General features: G+C 32.8%; 2 protein-coding genes across 2 annotated transcripts in view; one reads left to right on the forward strand and one right to left on the reverse strand.

Annotated features, from left to right (window-relative positions):
- LOC117112029 overlaps positions 1 to 4,652 on the forward strand; it is a 41,615-nt gene extending 36,963 nt beyond the window's left edge. The window contains exons 3-4 of the mRNA XM_033255068.1: positions 335 to 544; positions 2,049 to 4,652. Of these exons, the coding sequence (XP_033110959.1) occupies positions 335 to 544; positions 2,049 to 2,153 (315 nt within the window). The 3' untranslated portion in view covers positions 2,154 to 4,652. The remainder of the gene's footprint in view (positions 1 to 334; positions 545 to 2,048) is intronic.
- Positions 4,653 to 4,925: 273 nt separating this feature from the next.
- Positions 4,926 to 23,374, reverse strand: part of LOC117112028 (protein arginine N-methyltransferase 6-like) — a 19,280-nt gene continuing 831 nt past the window's right edge. The window contains exons 2-9 of the mRNA XM_033255067.1: positions 22,063 to 22,104; positions 20,986 to 21,086; positions 20,061 to 20,108; positions 18,741 to 18,809; positions 18,091 to 18,247; positions 11,175 to 11,406; positions 10,447 to 10,557; positions 4,926 to 9,948 (exon numbers count right to left, since the gene is read on the reverse strand). Coding sequence (XP_033110958.1) covers positions 9,864 to 9,948; positions 10,447 to 10,557; positions 11,175 to 11,406; positions 18,091 to 18,247; positions 18,741 to 18,809; positions 20,061 to 20,108; positions 20,986 to 21,086; positions 22,063 to 22,104 — 845 coding nt within the window. The 3' untranslated portion in view covers positions 4,926 to 9,863. The remainder of the gene's footprint in view (positions 9,949 to 10,446; positions 10,558 to 11,174; positions 11,407 to 18,090; positions 18,248 to 18,740; positions 18,810 to 20,060; positions 20,109 to 20,985; positions 21,087 to 22,062; positions 22,105 to 23,374) is intronic.

The raw sequence follows: 23,374 nt of genomic DNA on the forward strand, positions 1-23,374 counted from the left end.
GCCTCATAGACTCTCTTCATTTATTTCGTACAAAAAACATAAAAATTTGACAAACACAAGAAAACAGAGAGCACAGAAACACCAGTTGGCCGGACATAATTACCAAAAAGTGAACTATATAAATATCTAGTGGCTCTCCGATGCCAATGAGAACAAAAATTATTAAAAAACTAAATGTTAAAGAGTTCAATTTACAAGAGTAAAATTTGAGACGAAAAATATAAAAAAAAATTGCTTAGCATAAAAGTTTTAAAATTCTGATAAAAAAAAAAAGTTTAAATCAAAGGACTCCACCTATTGTAAACAACTTTACAATGACATTCTCTCTCCACAGAATAATTCACGTGAAATTAAAAAAGAAAAGAAGCACTTAAGATTTGGCATCAATCAATTGTTGAAGACGATGATGTATTCTTTCATTGAATTGCCTCGTTCCCATGAACTCAATTGGACGAAGTTAAGTACTGATATCATCAATGCCTTCCACATATTTCCTCAACCAACGGATCGTAAATATTCCGGTTTAGCTTGTCTTTTGAATGAGGTTTGTATTAAGAAATCTCTATATAGCTTACTTTAAATTCATTTGGAACAAGCACATTAATATAATATAATATAATATAATATAATATAATATAATATATATTATATAAATCAATAAATTGACAAAAGTTGATATGGTATGATTATAGGAAACTAATCAAAGCCGAACACCGACTTGATAAATGTATACCAAAATAATTATTTCTAGCATATATCCAATATGTTGAAGTATAATCATCAAATATCATGAATATTGAGTTTAAAAAACGAAGACGGTATAAGCCCCCTATGGGCTCTAAAATGCGAAAATACATTTAGCAATAATTTTTGAAAGAGTAAAAGTATAATGGGTTCTAAATATGTTCCATGTGCCTCCCCAAAATCTCAATATCATGTAATAGAAATACAGGCCTAAATACAGGCCTAAATAAGTTAAAATGGTAATTTACGTACTTCTAGGAAGAAAATGATTTTACTCAACTTTATCTCAAACAATCTCAATAATATGAAGGTTCCAAGATGAATATCTGTCTTAATAGACCTTTCCATTAAGACCCTAACCTTGGATATTCTTGCTATTATAAAAGGTCCCAAAAACGACGGTGAACATACCACTGATCTCTACTAAAAAACTATTATAGTAGAGATCAGTCGAACGTACGCTAACACGTGCGTTTGTGTGACAAACCGTGTGCTTCTTAAACACGCGCGTATTCCTGGCTCTGTTCTGATTGGTCAGTTATTAAGACTGACACTACGAAAAGGTCCTTTGAATGCAAACAAACTTAACAGAACTTTACTAAAATAGTTTAATAGAAACAAGTGATAAACAAAATGATCAACATAAAGATACCGACACATATGCGGTCTGTCCCATGCAAAAAATTAGGTCCCATGCAAAAAATTAGGGCCCTTTTGGAAAAAAAATAATACACAATAATTAGTACTGTGTTGCCTCTAGACAAATTTGTTTACCATTGTGCCTACCATTTGTTTCTTGTTTAAAAGTTACCACTCAGCAGGCATTACGCCAAAGAAGAGAGCAGGTGCTCCCGAAATATGCTTCCGCGTAGGCCTATAAACGTTCAAGTCCCGGTCGAGGCCGAGTTTTTTCATTCTTTGTTAGATTCCTCTTCTGTTACGTTTCAAATTACTGTATATTAATCATTGCAATATTCCTCTTGCTGATTCTGGGATTTTCGCCATGTCAATCAATCACTGTATTTATCTTTCTTTGATGATTTATATAATTTTAAAATTATATATACAGTATAATGAAAACTCAGCCTCCACCGGAATCTTTCGCGTACAATGCTTTCATTATTTTAACGTGTATGGCGTCATGATTTTGATATAGAACTAATATAACACATGAATATAGACTGCCAGAGATCTATAAGATATGCCCTCTGCTGATAATTATTTTTTCTTTACTGGACCTCGAATGAGATACTTGTAATTTGTCGACATTAAATAACACTGTAAATTTTAACTATATTTTTCAGGAATGGAAAATTAAAACAGAGAAACAACAGGAACAGATAATGTACATCATAGATTGTATACTCCGTTCGAACGCTTTGAGCTTCATCTTATGCGACAAAATATAGTAAACTAAGAGATGTACATTGAATGAGATATCTTAAATTCACAGTACGATATTGTATATATATATAAGGAACTGATAATGTACATTATAGATTGTATACTCCGTTCGAACATTTTGAGCTTCAACTTATGCGACAAAATATAGTAAACTAAGAGAGATGTTGTACATTGAATAAGATATCTTAAATTCACAGTACGATATTATATTTATATATATATATATATATATTTTTTATATATATATATATATGTGTGTGTGTGTGTGTGTGTGTGTGGATGGGTGTGGGTGTGTGTGACCTGCAAAATTTGTTCATCAAGTGTTTCAAGAAACAACCGAAATAGATTATAAGATACAATCAAACCAACCAATAAAAGCTTTAGTCGTTTATTTTTCCTATAATTAGCTATGTAGCTGCAGGAAAAAAAATTGAACCTAAACTTAAACAATTAAATTCCAATCATTTGGAAAACTAGACATTGACTTTATCAGGAAAAATGATTCTAATTAAATCTTTTGGGCTCTATCAATTTATTTATTTGGCCTCTGTCATTCACATTCCAATTACATTAAATAATCAGATTGAGAAAATTGTTTACAAATTTCTTGTGGAAAGGAGGCAATGGTTTTATTAAAAGAAAAGTGGTTATTACCAACATAAAGCATGGAGGACTGAAAATGGTCGATATCAAATCTATGTTTAAAGCACTAAAAATTCAATGGATAGAACGCTCTCAAAATAGTAATGCTTCTTGGAAATGTCATTTAATTATTTTTTTTGGTCCCATATGGTGGAAGTATAATATTTAATTGTAATATGAAAGAAGAACAGGTGTTTGCATGGAAGAGTGTTCCACAATTGTATAAAGATGTGTTTGTATCCTACTTTGATCTCACTAGTCGTTTTGGAAAAGTTTTTAGCTAGCTTTCAATACTTCAAAAAGTTGAAAGAAATATTGCCATGGACAGAAATACTATAAGTTTACTGCTAAATGGAGTAAAATAGTTGATTATATCTGAATTGTCCTGGTGTTAAATATTAAATTATTGACTGGTATAAAAAATGAAAACAAAGAGGTAATTGTAAAATTTAGGTTTAAAAGAATGTAAATTTATGTGGTTTGTTTTAAGTAAACAAAGTTTGTTTAAACTATTTTGTAAAATATGGGGGATGCAAGTATCAGAGGTATTTAAGTGAATGATAAAGAAATCAAAATTCATACTATATGCAGATGATACAACATGTACGCTAGATAAGGAGCTATTCTGGGCATTACCTATCAAATTTTAATGAAGTTAATTTTTTAATGTAATTTGAAAGGAGAATTATATGTTTGCATGGAAGAATGTTCCTCAATTCCATATTAAGACGTGTTTATGTCTTACTTTGGTTTCACTAAACTCTATGAGGTTAATTTTACCTCACAATGTATTTGGAATAATTTCAACATTAGAAATAATGGTAAATCCTGCCCTTATTATGTTTCACTATTTAACAGAGGGATAGAATTGGTAAGTGATCTTTTTAATGATAATGGGCAAGTTTTTTCCTTTGACTTTTGGCTGGCCAGCGGCATACCAAAGACTTTTTTTTTTTTTTAATGGAGAAGTGTAATTGCTGCAATTCCACCCCCCTGGAGGAAGACATTGAGTCAGGTTTTTAATAGAAAGGATTGTAAAAGAAAGGGTCTCCAAATGTTTGAGGAGGAAAAGAATGACAACAAAAGCAATTTAACAAATATTAATTAGTAGATTTATTGAACCACCTACCGCCTAATTAAAATATAGTAGTGAATTCAACATAGGCCTATTTGAAAATGAATGGAATTATATCTATACTTTACCCTTCAAGTGTTGTCAAGATTAAACAAATATCCAGGTTTTTGAGTATAAAATCAACACAAATTCCATGACAAATACAAGACTTTACCATATGAAAATTTTGAATAATGTTTGTTCACTCTGTAAAATGAACAGTGAATCAATGATACATCTTTTGTTTAACTGTGGTAGAGTAAAACCAATTTTGACAAGGTTTCATATTTGGTGGAATGAGGTAATGCAACAAAAAATAACTTTAGATTACAAATCGATTATTTTTGGGGTTAATTTTCATAAACCAGATTTGTTGTTAAACCTATGCATTATAATTATCAAAAAATTATTTTGGGAGTCGTTTTGGAAAGTTTTTAGCTAGCTTTCAATACTTCAAAATTTTACTTAAATTTAATTTCAAGTTGAAAGAAATATTGCCATGGAGAGAAATACTATGAATAAGTTTACTGCTAAATGGAGTAAAATAGTTGATTTTATCTGACTTGTCCTGGAGTTTATTTAATCATTTACTGGTATAAAAAATGAAAACAAAGAGGTAAATGTAAAATTTAGGTTTAAAAGAATGTTGTAAATTTATGTGGTTTGTTTTAAGTGTATTTTGAATAATTGATATTTGTTGATTCTGTAAGGTACAGTGAAAAAAAGACCTATTTTGTAAAATTTGGGACGCAATTATCAGTGAATGATAAGGAAATCAAAATTTATACAATATGCAGATGATACAACACGTACGCTAGATGAGGAACTTTCTGGGCATAACCTATCAAATTTTAAAGAAGTTAAGGCATACCACATAATTAGTTTTTAAAACTAAGTGTGGTTAATTGCTGCAATTTCCACACACCCGGAGTAAGACATATAGTCAGCGTTAAAATAGAAAGGATGTGAAGGGAAGGGTCTCCAAATGTTTCAGGGGGAAAGAATGACAACAAAAGCAATATTATATCAAATATTAATTTGTAGATTTATTGAACCACCAACTGCCTAATTAAAATATGGTAGTGAATTTATCATATATGAATATAAGTGAATTCATATCTATTCTTTACCTTGCAAGTGCAGTCAAGATACAAATACCCAGGTTTTTTCAGTATAAAATCAACACAAATTGCCTTATAACAAATACAGGACTTTTTGGTATGAAATTTTGAATAATGCTGTTAGTTCACTCGGTAAAATGCATAGTGAAACAATGACACATCTTTTGTTTAACTGTGATAGAGTAAAACTAATAGGGACAAGTTTTCAAATTTGGTGGAATGAGGCAATACAACATAAATTCGTATTAGATTACAAATCAATTATTTTTCGGGGTTAATTTTCTTAAATCTGATTTGCTGTTAAAAATTACTTTAGGGAGCCGAATTGGATTTTTTTTTCTGCTGGCTTTCAATATTTCAAAATTGTGCTTAAATTAATTTTTCAAGTGCCATGAATTATTGAAATAGTGAAATATCGCCATGGAGAGAAATACTATGTGTAAGTTCACCGATAAATGAAATAAAATAGTTGAAATTATCTAAATTGCCTGGGGGTTTATCTATTTGTATCAACAACAAAAAAATGAAAAGGAATTTGTAAAGTTTAGGTTTATAAGAAGTTGTAAAATTTAGGTTTATAAGAAGGTTGTAAATTTATGGGATTGTTTATGTGTTAGTTGAATAACGATGGTTGTTCAGGTACGACGAAAAAAAAAACAAGGTGTCCTCTGTTTTTATGGAAACAGGTGTACAATCATGATGGTTGGAGAGAAATACTATGTACAAGTTCACTGATAAATGAAATAAAATACTTGAATTTATCTGAAATGCCTGGGGGTTTATTTATTTGTATAAAAAAAAAATGAAAACCTCTGAAGGTTTTCCTTTTTCTTTTTTTTTTTTCTTTTTTATACTGAGTGACTAACTTTTTCGGACAATCGCTGTTCTTCTTTTTAAGTGCCTTTTGTGTGTCCTTGAGCACGGGATTTCTTTTGTTTTTGGAAATAAAAAATAAAAAATACTTTGTATTTAAAAAAAAAATAAGCAGCAGCACTTTCGTTTACTGGTGGCGTAATCGCCACCACTTTCATTTACTAGTAGCGTAATCGTATATACGTGGCTATAATACCTCCGAGAAATCTCATTTGCTATGATTCAAAATAAATTTTTAACAGCAAATGTCCACCTATAATATTGAATACTATCTCCTAATTTGTGCAGTTACTCGTACCTCTATTTAAAGAAGCTAATTTCCATGTTCCAGCAGTGTTTGTCTAGGCCACAGGTGGATAAAGTTTTAAAGCGACTTTTTTTTTGGCAGCCTGAGAGATTAAATTAAAAACCTTATGTGTGCAGCCTGCCAAGCAAAATGGGCTGGAAAACACCTTGTTACCCTTACCACTGTCACATTCCGGAATCTCGTCACGATCATGGCGCTGTTCCTTGTTGTTTTCTGTGTAACGGACCACGTAAGTTACCCATTGTTCATCAATAACAATAACATGGACGTACCACTACTAGCTATCTAGGCCTATGCATAGGGTTCGATTTGTTGTTTCTCATCTTAGTAAAGAACTTTGGAACTCACACGACTTCAAGCTTGCAATTAAACTAAAACTGTTGCATCATGCACTCACTTCAGAGACTATTTTACCACAAGAAGTCGATCATCACCACTATTTTAGATGAACTTTTAGGAGCCAATAAAGAATTCATAAAGAAGATTCCAATCCTACCAATCATAGGGATAGGGATTCTAAGACCCTATGGAGGTTAGGAAAATAAACATTCTTTTTTTTTTTCGGTGCAAGAAGAGTTATTGACAGTTTCATCCCGTATTTATCAAAAATAACTGATACATTTGAACACCTATGCCTTCTAATTTTCAATTACCTTCCAAAAAGTGACAGAGTAGATATTATCTGTGATCAATATCATGCAAATCCATTGAGCGAAGATGAAGGGGAATGGGAGTTGAGGTTTTACTAAAAACTCCATCAGACTTCAAAAACTTCCTATCGAATATGAAACAGCTATGGTCATATGATAATGAGTGGCAAACAGATGTATGTATACCAAAATCAAGGGAAGAAAATTATTGTCACAAACTATGAAACGTGTTACAAGTTTAAGTGCGATGGACTTAAAGCTTAAACGTTATGGTGTTCGAATATATGCAAGTGGCCAAGTCTTTTGTAGGTACTGGATAAACCAAGGTGGCACACCACAAGTTGTGCAACAACTGGATATTGGAACTGAAAGTACCAAAAACATTTGGACCATTTATCAAGCCAGGCTGTGGAACACTTCCTTTAGTCAAGTGGATTGGTAAATGCTTTGCTATCGGATTGCAATCGGAACAACAAAACAAGGTTGGATAATGAACTTTATTTTGTAGGATAGCGTGCAGGCCAAGACCGATACAGAGAACAAGAACTTTTGAACACTAACTGTATTGCACGTGTGATAGAAACGAACATTGATAACTAAACAACATGACCGTATATGCGGAACATTGTATATTATGACATACCGCTACATTACGTTAAATTACGTTAAATTAGAATGTTAGGGGTGTTGAATTGTTACTTATGACCACAACTCGAATGTCCTGGTTATGGTTAGTGGACATATAAATTAATGAGTAAACCACTGGAATTGTACGTAGCCTATATGATTGTGGGTTTCAATGGCTAAACACCAGTAACTGAAATACCAGAACTTGTGCAAGAGAGAAAGGGTATTGGATTCCATGCGTTAATGAACAGCTAGTTGTTGGGGTGGTAAAGTGCTTAAATGCAATATTGAGAATAAGGCGTGGTTAGGGTATTAGTGACAGTCATACATAGCACACAGAATTGTGGAAGGCTGGAAAGTAGTGTGTTTGAACAGGAGTAGTAGAAGAGGTGAAGGCTGTTCGAGGTACAGGGGTGATGGTACATGAATCCTTAAGGCAATGACCATTAATTCGGAAATGCGCTGTGCGTTGTGGTTAGGGGAGTAATTGTAGAATAGATGTTGCAAGTTATCGATAACATGTCAACTGTGATTTTCTTGGTTTTGGCAATGTGACTTAGTTTAGTAGGAATGGTTATCATTGAATATATTTCTGCTGAGTAATTTAATGGTTGTTGTTTTCTTTTATTGCTTCAAAGCTGACATGATCCTCACAGATGGCAACCATTAGTTCTTTGATACCAAAATATCTAATGTCAAATACTGTATATGAAAAATGTCCATTTTTGCAGAATATGGCAGGTAACATTTTTTTTATGGAATAATTTACTCAACAGTAAAGATATATATTAAATTTATCTTTGTTGTTCAGTTTTGTTTTGTTAATGGATGAGTAATAAATTGCTGTACGATAAAGCATTATTTGAATGTTTTAGTTTGACCTTTGACCTTACACTGCATCAACGGATACATAATCAAATGTTAATTGAAACATTTTGGTGTCAAATATATTAATATTTGTACATTGTACTAGACATTTTGATGTTATAACCAAACCATACCCCCAAAATATCCCACATTAAAATAGCATAATTTAGCTATATGGTTCCCATCTTTGATATCGGATTACTGGTACTGGCAACCAGAAATTTCTTGACTAACAACGTGTCTCTTGTAGGTAACTGAAAAAAATAATGACAGGTATAAAACAGGGGGTGCAAGAGTGTGTTCAGAGCCCCTTTGGAGCCCCTCGACTATAACATGTACAAAAGTGTTGCCAATTGCCCCACAATACATGTAGTACATTGAACTATATATATGCAACCCCAAAGGAGACTTTACAAAAGCATTCAGAAGAAAAGGCATGGAGAAACAGATCATGGGATTCTAGTGGAAGGCGATGATGACAGCGACAGTTGTGACCTCAGAAATCAATAAAAGAACAATATATGAACTAGAACGAGAGAAGCTTGCAAGGGTTGTTTCCAGGAATGTCCGGTCAAACATGGTTTTTCTTTAAAATAGACACTGGTTCTGAAATTAATACAATTTTATCTGAACTTTAATGTCTTTTAATGATTGAAAGGATTTGCTGACCAAATTCAAAGCTATATGCATGCTAATATGAATTTTGAGCAGGTGCTAACACTCTAATTTAGAGAGGGACCGTGTTTATCCTTACTTAGCTTTAATTTCTTTCAGTTTGTTTAAGTGTAGTACCCGAAGGAAATGACGAGACATTTTATTTAGTGGGGGACTATTTGGTGGGGGAGTGAGTTATGGACTAAAAATAGATGAGTAATTTAGAGAGCCTCTAAAATTTAAATTACATATAAGCCCCTCACAACAAGATTGGAATATTGAGGGAATAGTGCAGATGATACTGCATATCATGCTCTTCTTACACCAGACTGATGCAACCTAGAGTTTATTTCAGTAGTAGTCTGCCCTTTGGAAGCTCCCATTTCTGCAATCCATCTACATTCTTTGTCATACATAGGTCATTGAGCAGTCATTTTTCTGTAGGTGTAACGAATATCACGCCGCTCATGTTTTAAAATATACTGTACACCACACCCACCTGCAGATCTACCAATGTCTAGAACACGTTATATTTTCATTGCGGATTTTTTGGGCTCAGTACGGACTCTAAACGTATGTATTTTCTTTTAGTTTTAAGGCGTATGCAGATTGTATAAGTCCGCAATGACGATATAACGTGTTCTAGCCTCTATAACATTTTTCTATACTGAACGCTATCAATTCAAACACACAATCTACATTCCTCCTAGCGAGAGCCATCTATTGTTAGCATACCTCAGATATAAATATTGTTGCTTTTGTGTACCTGAATTGTAAATCTGTGAATCCATAAAACATAATAAAATCAGAGTCAGATACATATTCATTGAATCGATTTGGCAAAAAACAAAGGGATTAGTTCAGCTAGGTCTATCATCCATAATATAGCTGTATGGCTTGCTATCACCATCACCAACTTTACACTTTATTTCAACTTCCAAAAATCTGTAAAACAAAAAAAAACAAAAAACAAAAAAGAATGACAAAAAATGTGTCATTTTGTAAGCAACATTGTGAAAGAGATTGTGGAAGGTATGTTAAAAGAGTACACAGCTTGATATGGATTAACCATATTGAAATGTTTGTGTTTATGTTATATAATATATATATATATATATATACATATTTATCAAATGTATAAATTACAACATATAAAATTCTTGTTCCACAGATTTATTGGTTGGTTTGAATTGATTTATTGGTTGATTAATCATTTTTTTTTATAAAAAAGGAAAAAGTATTTTTAAGCATTCAAAAGTGTATAATTGTCATGTAAGTGTGCACTTTTGATATCAATAATAAATTAAAAATAATTTGGACAACTTTGTGTACTTTGTTATAAACTATTCCCATTTAAGAGAATACAGAGGATGTCAACATTGGCATTTTGCATAAGAATTCGGACTAAGTATACAAACAAAGAATTGTATATCACTACTGTACCTATTCACTTCTTTATTTGGTGAAAGTGTTACTGTTCCTTGTATCGTTGTGTCCTGTTGTACATCTTCTGCCTCATTTAAGTAGACCACACACTGCCGCCAATGGGTTGGGCTGAAAACATTAAAATTTATCATGTTTTTTTTTTTTTTTTTAACCATCAATAGAGCACAAAATGTTTCAGGAACAAGATAATGAAAGCCATTTAAAAGGTGCTTTTAAAAATGGATTAATTACAATGGCTAAAGGCGAATATGAATATGATATATCCTAGAATTAAAGCTTATATCAAAATCGCACTGGACTTTTTCTAGTAAAACAAACCAGAGTATCAGTAATTAGTTCAGTGCAAACAGACCTAGAAAATTACCTCTCATGAAAACTTATTGAGACAAGCAGTTAGTTTAACTGAGTGGATTGTGTCCACTAAAACTGACCAGGTTAGTTTTACCGAGCCTGAAGGTCACTTGTGAATACGCGTCTCGGTTAAACTTCCTAATTCGAGCGTTACTCAATGGACATGTGATGGATTAGCACCCTCAATAGTTGATTTTCACTCAAAGCGTAATCAGTTTTACTATTTCTCGCAGTAAAACTTAGTGTCTAAAAAAATCCAATGCGGACAGTGGCAGATCTACCCATTGGAATATTACCCATGGTCTCAGTAAAATTCTTTTCCTTTTTAAAGTCCAGTGCAATTGCAGCTTTAAAGATTTATATTAGAACCTTACTGTTTATAAGGTGATGTTGACAGCTCAATTAAACCTTTATTAGCACAGTCAAACTGAACAGTAAACCAGGCAACAAAACCATTAAGTGTTGTCTCTCCAATTGCTTTAAACATGAACTTCCCTTTAACATGCTCCAGATCTTTTTGGGTTATTCTACTTAAGTCCAACTCTATAACTTTTTCTGCAAAACCTATCAAGTTTTTTGGTGGAAAGACTTCAACATGAACACTTCCTTCAAGAATCAAAGAAACAAATAAAAAAATGTCTAGTATTAATACAAACACACAAACAAATAATGAAAGTTTTGTTTTAAATTGCATGAATTGCATGCCTCCACTTACAATAATACAATGTTTTCATTGGTTTAAAGAAAATGGTAGACCACATATTTTTCAAAAGTAGAGACCAAATTTAAGGAAATAGGATCCTAGCAGGAGCGAGTGTCTATGCCCTATCTGTATTATTGGTCCGCGCTGACCCAGAGCCTCACTGCACACATGAACCAGAGAGGATTTGCAACAAACGTTCATCGCCCTTTTCTTAAGTTTGCCCTACACTTTTAAAAACAAGAGTTTCAAACTTTTAAAGCGTCGCAAGTTCAAATCACGTATATTTATCAAGTTTGAATCACATATTTTCATGTTCATATAAAAAAGAAAATTAACATCGAGGCGCGATTCGGACTCGCGACCTTCGGTTCCTTATTACACGTTGTTAATCGACTGCACCAACAATTTATACTGTACAGTAATTATTGGCAATAAAACCTTTGCTGAAAACCCAATATAACTACTTATGGAAATATTAGATCTCTTCAAAACAAGACAGATAAACTTCAAGCTAATGTGAGATACATACACAATTTTCGTGATAGCAGTTTGCTTTGTTTTACAGAGACATGGTTGCAAGACAGGATACCAGATAGCCCTATTTCAATAGATAGCTTTGATTGTGTTAGAGGAGACAGGACAATTGAGTCAGATAAATCACAAGGAGGAGGGGTTTGATGTTTATTTTCAAAATAGTGCAATAACTGATCTGTCAAATACAAGAAATGCACACCCAACTGTGAACTGTTGGCCGTTGGACTTCGTCCTTTCTACCTATACCTAGGGAACTTCTACAAAGAACTTACTACAAAGAAAGTGAATGAGCTGGAAACAAAATCACCTGATGTTGCAAAAATAATTCTAGGCGATTTTAATCAATGCATTTTAATTCAGTACTGCCTTCATACTCTTGAAATGTAGGACACAACAAGGCCTGAATATATTTCCTTAAAATATGATTACATACTGTATATTAAGACAAACATAAAAAGCAAAAATGACAGTCAAAGACTCAGAAACATATATGCCAGGCATTTTTCAACAGGGTAGGGGGTGGGGACGAAAAATAGTGGGCGTAGCCGGATCTCTTGAAAGTGTTCCCAGGGAGGCAAAGCCCTAAAAAATATGCTTATGATTAATAATGGGTTTCAAATTCTTATTTAACTGTAATCGATTTTAGAGGCTACTAATTATGTAGAAAATACACAATTTTGTTGTTCTCCCCAACAACTTGTGGTTTATCTCCCTAACGGGGGAGGGGGCTCCTCTCCCGCCCTCCCCCCTGTGTAATATTTATAACAGTTTTTGAAGAACGGTTGGGTAAGATGCGGTACATATTATTATAAATATTAATGTGTACAGTATTATATGCCATTCAGTAGAATTGGCTTTATCTATCTGCCTGCGTCGTTGCGTTGCGTCCTAGTGGGAACCAAGGTTAAGCCCATATTCGAAAGCAACAAAGTTGTGGAAAAGCACATTTGCATTAGACGAACTTAAAGCCACACCTAACTCATCCAACTAGAATTTATTTACCCACAAATCTACAAATATCGATGAATTAGTCCAAGTAACAGCCAAATACATTAACTTCTGTGTCGAAACCATCATTCCAGAGAAAACCTCCTATGTCTATCCAAACAATAAGACATGATTCTCCAAGGACGTTAGGGAATTGTTGTTTCAGAAGAAGGACAGTAACTGTGTAAAAGAAATACGAAAACAAATCGATCACAAGATAAAAAAAATGCAAGAAAAGACAGAGGAAAAAAATTGGAACATAACTTTAGGAATAACACCCCAAATCAGCATGGCAAATTATGAAATATATAACTAAACATAAAACTAAAACAAACAGGCATGTTGTTATCCACCATAAGGCCAACCAAAGAATGTATTTTTAAAGAAAACTTCAGAAACTGCATGTTGATGGCCATATTCTCAAAACTTTTTTATCAATCTGTAATTCAAAGTGTGCTGACTATAGTTTGATCTGTATTTTTGGAAACTTAAATAATGTAAATGTAAACGAACTGGAACGCCATAGGAAAGTTGCCCAGCGTATAATAAATAGCGAGATAGACTTTCTGTCTGATATTATATCATAAATCTGCTCTTTTAAAAATTCACAAGATCATGAATGATGAGTCACACCCGCTACACTGTAAGTTCAAATAAAACCGCTCTAGTATTAGACTGTGGTTCCCACACTCCTCACGATGCTGCTTCAGGCAATCGTTTGTTCCTGGTGCTATTCACAAATACAACTCGATAATTAAAGTGAGTAATAACTTGTTTGCTGACTTACAATAATAATTAAGTATATATGTAACTGAAGGTATTTTATTTTTATGTTTATTTAAGTTAGTTAAGTATTTGTTGTATAACATAACTTTTACTGCCAGTGGAAACAGAATTTCTATGTATCTTTTGTTACTTGGACAATAAATCATCTTAATATCTTGTATGTTAAATACGTTTTTTAAAAAAGAATCGTAATTGAAATAATCATATATTAATAAATTTCATTAATTTTGGTTAAGGCCTGGCCCTAGGATCAAATCCTCTGGCCCTAGGATCAAATCCAAGGCATAGCATAGAAATACAAACTAGGCCTTAGGTCGAAAATTCCTCCATGGCCTTCGTAAGTTCATACATGTCATATAGTCTTTTGATTTGACCGAGAAAAACATTGCAGTAAAGTAGAAAATGTTTAAATCAGGGGAAAAAGGTAATTAGCACTGGCCCACATCTGCAATACAAACTAGCCCTACCTAGACCTAGGCAAGTTCTCTCCTTTCACATTGGCATTACAATAAAATAGATAAAACATGTCTATGCTAAATGTGAATAATTTACATGATTAATACATTTTTGTTCCCTTTATTGAACAGAAAATATGGCGCATTCATCACCAACATCCAAAGAATTGAACCTTGTTGCACTCTGCACGTTTTTACCTCGCAAAGAAATGTGTGGGAACAGTACTCAAAAGATGTGGCTGAACTATCAACATCGATTGACGAATCCGTGGGGAAATGTGCGAAGCGATTAAACCAACAAGATAAACTTTAAAAAAACAGGAATTGCAGTTAAGGAAACTGCAACAAGAACTTGCGAAGACCGAAAAGCACAACTTTCAGCTTCAACAAAGCCTAACGCAATCTACTCCACCTTCTACACCACTGCTGACATCCACACTGACTAAAACATCCCCATGCATGCCAACTACAGATGACATTGAGATAGTATTATGAAGGAGTCAGACATATAGATTACACAAAAGACGAAATGGAATGTCAGCTCTATGAAATAAATAAATAAGGAAAGACTTTCATATTTTTAACATTTTTTTTTATTTAGCATGTTTTTGCCAAAAATATACAAAAAAAGTTTTAAAAAAATACAATGAACATAAAATAAAAATAAAATTTTGTTTGTGAATGCAAATAGTATAGCAACGGGACTGTTAACACTTTAATACACATCTTATTTTTGAGATTTCAAAGGAAGCAGGAGGCATAATAAAAACAAAAACTGTTTTTTTTCTGAAACCCTGTGATCCTAGCCTGATAGCATGCTTAAAATATATTTCACCCGCTAAAGGAAATGTTAGAACGATATTCCTTTGATGATTTTGTTAAGTAAAACATAGTTATTATTCTACTTAAAAATAATACATGCACAACAATTCTTTCACAAGCATTGCGTTAGACTTTGAAAGTGAAAATTGAGCTTTTTTTGTCTTGGCTAGTTCTTTGAAACACTGACCTTTGCCTGATGGTATGCTAAACCATCACATTTGTAAATTTGTAATGAAAAATATATTTCCAACGCTAAAGGAAAAGTTAGAACAATATTTCTTCTGCGATTTTTTTAAGTAAAACATGGTTAATATACTAAAAGTTATACATGTACAACCATTGCACAGACAATGACATTGCGTTGAAACTTTGCAAGTGAAAATTATTCTCTCGATGTCTTCTGAAGTTTGTGTGGGTGGAGGTGCTTTTTTCTTGTCATAGATGTCAGCAGTGGTGTAGGGGCTTTGAAGATGAAAGTTGTGCTTTTTGGTCTTCACTACAGTAGTCGCAGCTTGTGGCAGCTTCGTTAATTGGAATTTCTTGTCTTCAAAAAGTTAATCTTGTTGCTCTAATCTCTTTAAAATTATCTTTTCTACGGTTTCGTCGATCGATGATGATAATTCAGCCACATCTTTCGAGTACCGTTTTCTCTATTGGTCTGTGAAATAGAAACGTACAGGGAATGCAACAAGGTTCAATTCCTTGGATATTGGTGATGAATGCACCATATTTTCTGATGAAAAGTTTTCAAATTGTGTCCACCTCATTCACTTCCAAAGCAAGGTATAAAAAAATTCTCACCTAATTAAGAAAAACTGTTCCATATGCTGTAAAGAATAGTAACTCTGAATTTTTACACAATTATTTGTTATAAAGAAAACCAGAAATTGATTTTCAGTCCACAAAAACCATATGTAAACATTTTTGAAAATGTCATGGAATTATGATTCTAGGTTACAATATATCAAACCTTTTTATAAGATAAATACAACTAATACTGTATAATATGCATAGAAATTGTGAGGATAAAAATTCAAAACATATCCAGTTCTTGTTTATGCTACATGATTTACAATTGTACTCATTCACTGGCTAAACAATTTATGAAAAAAAAAGTGTCTTTAAAAATGTTAGGAATAGTATAGAATAAACAATTTCAATTTGGTATAAATACCCGAATCATTCCTTAAAAACCATATTATAAGGAACAAAGTTTGAAAATTTCAATTTTAGGTCTTCATATGTCATGCAACTTTGTTATGATCAAATGTATAAAAACCGTAATACTATGGAATAGATACAAGATTTACAAGTATCTTCATTCACTTGCAAAAAAGGTATAAAAATTTCTCTCCTACTATAAAGTACAATATGTAAAATTGTTATTGGCTATAGTTATTTCACCACTTTGCATCATATTGTATAATATCATTATCAAAACTAATTTAATTTATTTGTTGATGGTGTAAGAGTAATAATTTAACAAAAACTATGGTACAATATTTATAGAAAAAATTTCAGATATGTACCTCTATACATTATTCTGCCGATTAGGAGATATACACATACTGCATCCATTGTGCTTTTTGTAAAATGTATTTGTTTGCAATTAATAATTTTAATCATTCTGCTTTCACAACATCTGGTACTCGTACCAATAGCTGTCTTTTCAAAGATATTTGGCAGACATAAACTTGAGGTTGTAATTAGAAGGCTGCTCTTAAAACTATATTGAAGCGAACCAACAGCACCATTGTATTTTACTTATCTCTTGGTTCTAAGGGGCATTCGTAAATTAAACGAGTTTGTAAACTCGATCAGGTGTCAGCTTCCACTACCTAGGCCTAGCTATCCTCTGCCACTGAACGCGATAGGCTGATGGCCAAGACAAACACAAACCGGAAGTTCAGCAGCGTGGTCTACTGCACTTCAGCCTAGCTGAGAATTCTTTTGATAATAACCAAATTATTGTAATTGCTGGCATTCTGCCATTTTATAAATTATTTTTCTAATTCTTATTAAAACTTCTGTATGTTTGATGGACATTTTTATCATGTTCTTTCTAGTTTTGAGATCGCTGAATTGTGTTGTTTACATGCATTTTACGATCATCAGCCTCTTCATGATGTCAGTAAGTCGTTGACACCAATGCACTTGTTTACAATCTGTGCTCAATCTGGTTAGTAGTCAGTTGTTTATTACATTAATGGTAATTATTATAGCAGAAATGGAAGAAAAGATTTAACTATTAATAAATAAATACAAAAATACCTGATTTTATTAATAGAAAATATATTATCACTTTAAAAAACTTACGCAATCGGACTTATTTTACGTTAATAATATGTTAATGATGACCCATTAACAGCAAAAACCATTTGTAAAATTGACTATTTGTTAAATCGACGTTCGTAAAACCCGCGGACCAGTGAGCGGTTGGTGTTCACTAATAAAGTATCCACATTGGATTCGGTTATCAGAAAATGTGTGGCGTTTTTTTTTTATGACTTTTATACAGTAATGTTATGATGAAACAGCGTTTTTTTTTTTTATGACTTTTATACAGTAATGTTATGATGAAACATGATCCATCATGCACCTCCACCAGATTTACCCTTTCCGACATCTTTAACTGCCAGATCCTAGCATAGTGTCTTTGCCCCTGAGGGGGCAAGGACACAAAAACAAAATATCAATTACAGGGATCAATTAAAAATGCGTTATAATACACAAACAATAAATCATTATGAGTGCATTGAAAAATATTTCATAAAGTGAAAAAACTGAAATGTCTATCCAATGAATAAGTAATTAAGATATAGTTGTCAATACAATTAACAAATGTATCGACCACAAACTAGAGTTAAAGCCTTGCTGGGAGCCTTGGGTTGCCTCTAGACCATCAGCAATTGGGACATTGCATGTGGAATTGTATTGTTATCTGTAAATTGAAACCTAAATATATTTACAATGGATATTCTTTATAAAGAAAAGAGCTCTTACGAGTAAGCAGTTTGCGGGCATATGGGACAAGACATGACATATCCACTCCATATACTTTTTTTGTTGATTCCCACAAGGAAGTTGTCTCGTCTAATGTTTCCTCGTCTGTGACTGGAGCCATGTAGATACTGGCAATAGAGGGCAGCATAATACCTCCCTAAAAATAAAATATTGTTTTAATATGCATGTAATATTTAAAGCATTGATTGAATTGAATATAAATGCATATAGTGAAATTAATATAATTATAATGTCAATTTATTTAAACATGACAAAGTTAACAATAATTAACAATTATTGTTTATTTATTTTTATTTAATTAGCATTTAACAAAATATAATAATCCACATAAGATATTTGTATTGTATATCGTCTATAGGATACATCTGACAAATTTAAACCAAAATACAAGAACAAAAATAAAACAATTCTTGTACAGTATTTCTATTATATTCACTTGATTGTGTTATGCTGAATAATATTCTAATTGGCATTGGAAAGCCATTAGACAGTGATTTAGTTCATTTTTGGAAATCCTCTCCGGCCAATTGAGTTTTTTTTTTTTTTTCTCTCTGTCATGTTTTTTTTTGTCTGTTTTATTGTTCTTCGGACCAAATTATTGAAATGAAATAAAAAAAATTGAAACTTGCCTCTTTTAGCCAATGCTCACGTGCATAGACCACAGAGTTTAACATTGACTCATACAGCAGAAAATAGCCCTATGACAAAATAAACAATTCAAAACATAAATCAAATTAGTATTCTGCTGTAGGAATTTTCATGGCCATTCAGATGATAGTGGGGTCAAGGCCTGTCTGACCCACCTTGTCCCCCCCCCCACCTCTCCCCAGCACCACCACTGACTCAGGACCCTCAGATTGGATAACAAGCATCCTAATCACCAAGCTACAGCTCTTCCTCCACTATTGATATACTGATTGGCATGGTGACCACGTGCTGTAATAAAACCATAAAACACTTGCTTAGAATTGCAGCAATACTTAATTCCTTAGAAAAAACCTTACCCATTGAGCAGCTAGCTCACTTGGCTAAACTGGTGGTAACCACTGTGTGTGCTGTGAAGCATGAAGATCTTGAGGTCCCTGGTTCAATTCCCATCTCTGCTCTCCTTGTGCTTCAGCCGGAGGACTGATAAGCAAGTTTCAAAAAGCGCACCGTCTTTAGGATGAGATATTTAAGTTGTAGGTCCTGTGCGCACCATGGCCCATGTGCACGTTAAAGAACGCAGTACACTCTTTTCGAAAAAGGGAAGGGGATTGTCTCCTGGTGTACTGCCCAAATCACCACCGGAAGGACCCCACTGGAAATAAGTCTGATGACTTTCATGGGTTATCCTTGGTGCTTATCACTCCGAAGAAATACAACACACAATTAGGTCAATTTTTAGGGTGGTTGTGATATCCCTGGAAAATCCACTTTCATGAAAAACCTTTTTGAAGTTTGTAAGAATGCGTAACCAAAATAAAAGGTATATTTTTAAAACTGTATGCTCAATTCAAAGACATTCTTTGATTTTTTATTAAAATATTTGTAAGGGTCATCTAAGCTATAATTTAAATCATACCTTTTGCTCAGAGAAGTGCTGTATGTAAAATTTAGACATAATGTATGGGATAGGTACCTACAGGATGGGTAATTGATACAATTTTCTGTTGGCCACTGCAGTTGGCTGATGATGAAAATGATATGGTTTGATGACGTTTGAGAAGGATCTAATACAATCTTGATATACAGTACAACTCAAATATTTAATATTTTCTTTTCTAATTGATTGAGTGCAATAATTCAAATCCTTATCATTTTTTATTGTTATGTTTGCACATGATTATATTGACTTTGTCTTCCCATTTATGTATTTTCTTGCCATTATATATGTTACTGTAAAGAGGAACCGAGTCTTGCATTTTTATGTGACATTAAATTATATCAGTATCTGTAAGTGTACTTACCATCCACTCACTGACAATAACATCTACCTTTTCTGGAAGAACAACATCCTGCAAAAATAATTTAGCATTGTGACTTTTCTTTACTGAGAAACAATAACACAGCTGTCGGAACAGCCGAGTGCTTCCGCAGCCAACCTAATTTTTCAGACTATAACCTAATAAATTGTTAAATAAGTTTAAAAAAAAGCTGTGATACACTGGGTCAAATAAAAAATAAATTAAATTTAAAAATCTTCAAATATTGAAATTTGAAATTTTGGATGGGCCACTGGGTTCCTGTGGTAGCTGCAGTGCAGCTCTGGTACAGACATATTATAATGAATACATTCCATTCCTGCCTTAACTCGCATGCAAGTGGTACTTGAGTAGCAGGGCGATCTAACTGAGGTCTTCAGTGTAAGAAGCAGGAACAACTCCAAGACTGCTAGGTTTCCTCAGTAACAAAACCACAATTCAATGGGGAGAAAAAGAATGCATATGTATTTTTCACATATAGATCCCAAAACCGATTAAATAAGCCTTTGAAACCCTCAAATTGGAATATTTTTTTGGATTTTGCCCCCTGGAACACTTTTGGGAGATTTTGAGCGACAACCAACCACGTCCACTTTTTTCTTGTCCGGGACCTCGAACTCCCCGTCGGGAAAATCCTGGCAGCGCCATCACTGCTATTGTGCTATATGCATCCTCTAATTACTAATGTAGTTATATTATGTTGTTCTAAATGAACACAGCAAATATACTGGACAATGCATACATTGTTTTTTAAAATATATAGGTTTCAAACAATTATAAATATTATCAATAATAGTACTTTGATTAATTGTAGCCTGCTATTAATGAACATCATTCCCATAGATGGTCCTACAAGGGCATCAATTCTAGTGAGAAAACTGTTTAATATTAAATTATATTATATTCATACTTCAACTCTTTGATTGATCACTTGAATCTTGCTCTCCATGCGGTTGGCTTTTATCACTTCTTCACAACGGTTGGCAATTGAACTTGCCTCAATGGCATACACTAATCAAATAAAAAATTGTCATATTTCACTTAAAGTATCTTTATATGAATAAAAGAAAAATTCCAAAACTGATTTTAAGTAACCTGGGTTTAATATCATTGATCTTAAAGGAGTTGTATTGGTCCTTTAATTGTAGCTGTGATGATGGATCATGCATGGTCACTAATAACAACAAGGCAGTATTTTTTCCCTATAATTGTTTTTAATTAGATTGATATTCACTCATGATCAACAATTTGATAATCTATTTTGTTAGAAGTTTTCCAGACCATTAGGTTTTGAATCCCAGATGTAATACACCTTAATGTAGCTGTCTTCAACGACAGCACTTAGAAATTATAACATTTAAAAATTAGTTTCAGTTATTCTATCTAATATTTCCCTGTAAATTTTTCAGAATTTTACAAACTACTGTATACCTTTGCAATAGCAGCACAAACATGTCATTTTCTTCCTAATCATGTGTTTTTTTTTTATTAATCCCCATCAAAAGAGATTTGTATGGCTGGATATTTTTTTATCTAATTTTTTTTTTTACAACTTCATTTGCATTTAACAGCAAGTAAATCAATAAAATTACAGGAGGGATGATGCAAGTCTCTTTTATGAGGCTTAAGGTGTGCAGTTGTTTTTATCTGCGAGAAAAAGTCTGACGACAGGACACGGAGATTAGAGTCAGGCAAACTTAATCTCTAAGCTACCTAAGCTATACAGCTCCACTCCAAGCCATTACACAACTCCAGTCCACTCCAATTTTGTTACTATAATGGCAATAAGGTAGCCCCAATGGGAGTAACAAAGGGGTTCGAGCCCCCTGTCTAAGGTTTTAAGAAAGTAGTTAGAATATTAGTTTCACACGTTAGTGCCCCTTAAAAAGGTCCTGCTCTCTACTGGGTAGCGCCCTCCACTAGGTTTGTAGTTTTGAATGAGCAAACATCTTATAGATTATTATAGGCTTTAGTTTAGAACACTGACCTTTCTTTGCACCAGCTTGAACACAAAAACAACTCAGAATACCTAAAAAGATATAATTAAAATAAAAAGGATTTACCACATTTATTTCGAATAAACGCAAAGGGGCATTTATTGTGGAGGGTTTTTGAGCGTGCGCTATTCGAGGAAGGCGTTGATTTTTTTTGTGTGTAAATGGAAACGTTTATAATAAAACAAACTCCCCTTAATTTCACTGTAAATGTGGAGCTACAACACGTAATTACCATCATAATGTGTTATTGCGTGACCATAAAGACCTTTGAACCCAACCAGGTTAGAAAAAAGGCAATTCTACTGGAGTAGAACATTATAGAATTTATCTTTTGCATAATACATTAGTTTTGTTTACATTTAGGGGGAAGGGGATGCTCATTTGATGAAAAAATAAATGACTCGGGGCATTTATACGACGTAGGAGTTGATTCCAAATGAGGTTCTGGATGGGAAGTTTATTCAAGGATGGCATTTATTCGAAGTGGAGTTTATTCGAATAAATAAGGTAAATTACTTATTCTTCATTATTTAGAATTTTAAAAAAAAAATTAAAATGTTTAGCCCAAATTGCAAGTCAATTATTAGAGTAAAATAATTTCCAATCTTGCTACAATTTTTAAGAAATTTAATCAGGTTTGCTAAATATGCATTGTAGTAGTATCAAAATTTAACAAATATTAATTTAGAGGAAATTACACAATATAATGAGTGCAAATCAAGAGTGAAACAAGCAGCATAAAAAAAAAAAAACTAATTATTAGTACTCTTTTTTTATTCAATTTTATGTAAATTTAAAAAACAATAAATAAATAAATATAAAGTGAGTAATTGTAATTTAAAATTTTGTTTTAAAATTCATGGTTTTGTATAAAATTTTATTGACATACAGTACAATCAAAATTTTTAAATCACAATGACCATAAATTTGAACGTCTTTTAACAGGGGAGAAGCAAGTTACTGTATTATACGAGCCACACCTGAGTGGTTCAATACGTTAGTATAAAGCCCTATGTATAAATCCAACTACACTATACTTTACATTAAGTGGCCATTATGAGTATAATTTCACAACCATCTTAAATAATAATAATAATAATCAATTAAAATAATCTTAATTTACCTAAGTTATCTATTTCTCTCTATTGTAGTGCAATAAGTATTTTGTTTCTCTTTTGTGAGGATTCCTTTTATCTTTTTTCTTGATTTACATACCTTAAATTTATTATATAATATAATTTTTAAAAAAGCAGTAGCAGTATGCCATATAAAATGTGTAAAGGTATGAAACATACCTACAGT

Source organism: Anneissia japonica, unplaced genomic scaffold, assembly GCF_011630105.1.
Source record: "Anneissia japonica isolate Jap-2015-1 unplaced genomic scaffold, ASM1163010v1 scaffold6524_len355483_cov145, whole genome shotgun sequence".
Classification (NCBI taxonomy): Eukaryota; Metazoa; Echinodermata; class Crinoidea; order Comatulida; family Comatulidae; genus Anneissia; species Anneissia japonica.